General features: G+C 40.3%; 1 protein-coding gene across 1 annotated transcript; it reads right to left on the bottom strand.

The window, feature by feature from the left end:
* Positions 1-667: 667 nt before the first annotated feature.
* Positions 668-1597, bottom strand: LOC137504619 (olfactory receptor 2D3-like). The gene has a single exon (XM_068233202.1). The coding sequence runs from the start codon at positions 1595-1597 to the stop codon at positions 668-670; it is 930 nt and encodes a 309-aa protein (XP_068089303.1).
* Between the last annotated feature and the right edge of the window lie 500 nt (positions 1598-2097).

Raw genomic sequence — 2097 nt, 5'->3', positions numbered from 1 at the left:
CCAGGAATTAATGTGGCACAATCCATGAGATAAAAATTCAAGAGGGCTAGAGGACCCTGAAGTTTTACAATATGGCAGAAGCCTTCAACTAGGTAGAGATTTGGAGTAAAGCAATGAAGCACTGTGCCCCAACGTGTGTGCTATGTATAGCTGACTACCGCTGCTTGCACAGTTTGGCATACTACACTGACTTGGCTGTGGATCACTGCCTGCTGTTGTGATGGCTGTCACTAAGGTCGTCTGGCCCGAGTATGTATGAAAAAGCCGCTGGTAGACTACAGGATGTCGCTGGAGGCTCGGTGAGTATTTGAGGGGGAGGTTTATGCTTTTTTCATCCGGTTGCTCAAGCAACTGGCAAGCTCATGTATCTGTCATCACTCAATCCCCGTTAGTGCCAGATTCTAGGGATTTTGCTGTACCTGCTGTTGGTACTGAGTAGTGAGGAACGTTCTGGAACTTATGTATAGATTGTGGGTTGGAGTTTGTTGATTTAAAGCTCCTTCCAACATGCTGTATTTGGACCTCATGTTTGTATCTGGTAAGTCTCCTCTCCCTATGGTGGTGGTCACTGTGTAAAAAGATGTGTACCTGGTGATGACTATTACTAAAGGTCAACTTATTACACTGTGTTTTAGAATTTTTAATGGTCATCCAGACATTTACGTTGTCAGAACCGCGAGGAGAAACAATACAACTGCCTCACGGCTTTAAGAACATCTTTATTTCTCAGGCTGTAGATCACGGGGTTTAGTACCGGTGTGATCACTGTGTAGAATACTGCCACCATTTTGTCTCTGTTTTCTGTGGTGGAATGGTCTGACCTCATGTACATAAACATGGCCGCCCCGTAAAACATAACCACCACCATCAGATGTGAGACACAAGTGGAGAAGGCTTTGTATTTTCCCATGCGTATTTTCAAGATAGCCATTATGATTCTGAAATAAGAAATGAGGATTAGTGGAAGTGGAATAAAAAGAAAGAAGATAGTGCCAACCAGTTTTACGATACTAATTAATGTGATGTCACTACAAGAGAGCTGTAATAGCAAAGGGGCCTCGCAGAAAAAGTGGTCAATGGTGGTAGAGCCACAGTATGTTAAGTCAAGTAAGAAATATATATCGATAGAGGATATAAGGCATCCAGTCAACCACGACACGCTGATCAACCAAAAACAGACTTGTGTGTTCATGATTATATTATACTGTAGAGGGTAGCAGATAGCAACATAGCGGTCATAGGCCATCAAAGCCAGAAGGATGCACTCAGTCTCTGCCATCAACAGAAAAAAATAGACCTGGATCATGCAGCCAGTGTATGAAATAGTCTTCTTTGTTGAAATGAGATTAGCCAACATCTTGGGTACAACGGTCGAGGTGTAACAGATGTCCAAAAAAGAGAGATTGGCCAGGAAGAAGTACATGGAGGTGTGAAGATGCTTGCTGGACCTCACAGCCACTATGAGGAGAAGATTCCCAACCAGTGTGGTCAAGTAGACTACCAGAAAAATATAAAACAGTCCAATCTGTACTTTAGGATCTTCTGAGAGCCCAATGAGAATGAATTCAGTTACAGCGCTTTGGTTAGCTGAACACATATTAATACAGTTTACAATAGTTGTATTTTATATAGATTTGCCAAAACTATGATTTTTTTGGGGGGAGGGGGGGGAGGGGGGGGGAGGGGGTGTAAATTAAATAGTTTTTAAAGATGGGAAACCAAACTCGACGATTTCATTGTTTGAACACTTTTCTCATATAGAAAAATAAGTAGTCAGATGTACATGTAATGTCTGAGAAATTTTTAAGCAAATATATTATACATTCACCACCTTGAAATTTGGTAAAGAGGTTTTAATTTGTGCAGAGAGTCTCCTGATAATAATCTCACAAGAAGAGATCGAAGACAGCATATTTTAGCAAAAATTGATTGATACCAGCAATATGAATTTGAATGAAAAGCAAATTAAATAATAGCTTGAAAGAGCTTGCTTTTGGTTCTGGCTTTAACAATTTTACATACATTACAGTTCAGTTGTTGTTAAAAGAAAAACTTTTCCATCAGTTTATATCAATACAGTGCATGGAATTTTGCTAA

This window comes from Hyperolius riggenbachi, chromosome 4 (assembly GCF_040937935.1).
Source record: "Hyperolius riggenbachi isolate aHypRig1 chromosome 4, aHypRig1.pri, whole genome shotgun sequence".
Taxonomy (NCBI): Eukaryota; Metazoa; Chordata; class Amphibia; order Anura; family Hyperoliidae; genus Hyperolius; species Hyperolius riggenbachi.
The sequence above is the reverse complement of the archived record's forward strand: the minus strand, read 5'-3'. Positions and strand labels throughout refer to the sequence as shown.

Coding starts and splice junctions, on each gene's coding strand:
- LOC137504619 (XM_068233202.1), bottom strand. CDS start 1,597: ATGTGTTCAGCTAACCAAAGCGCTGTAACTGAATTCATTCTCATTGGG.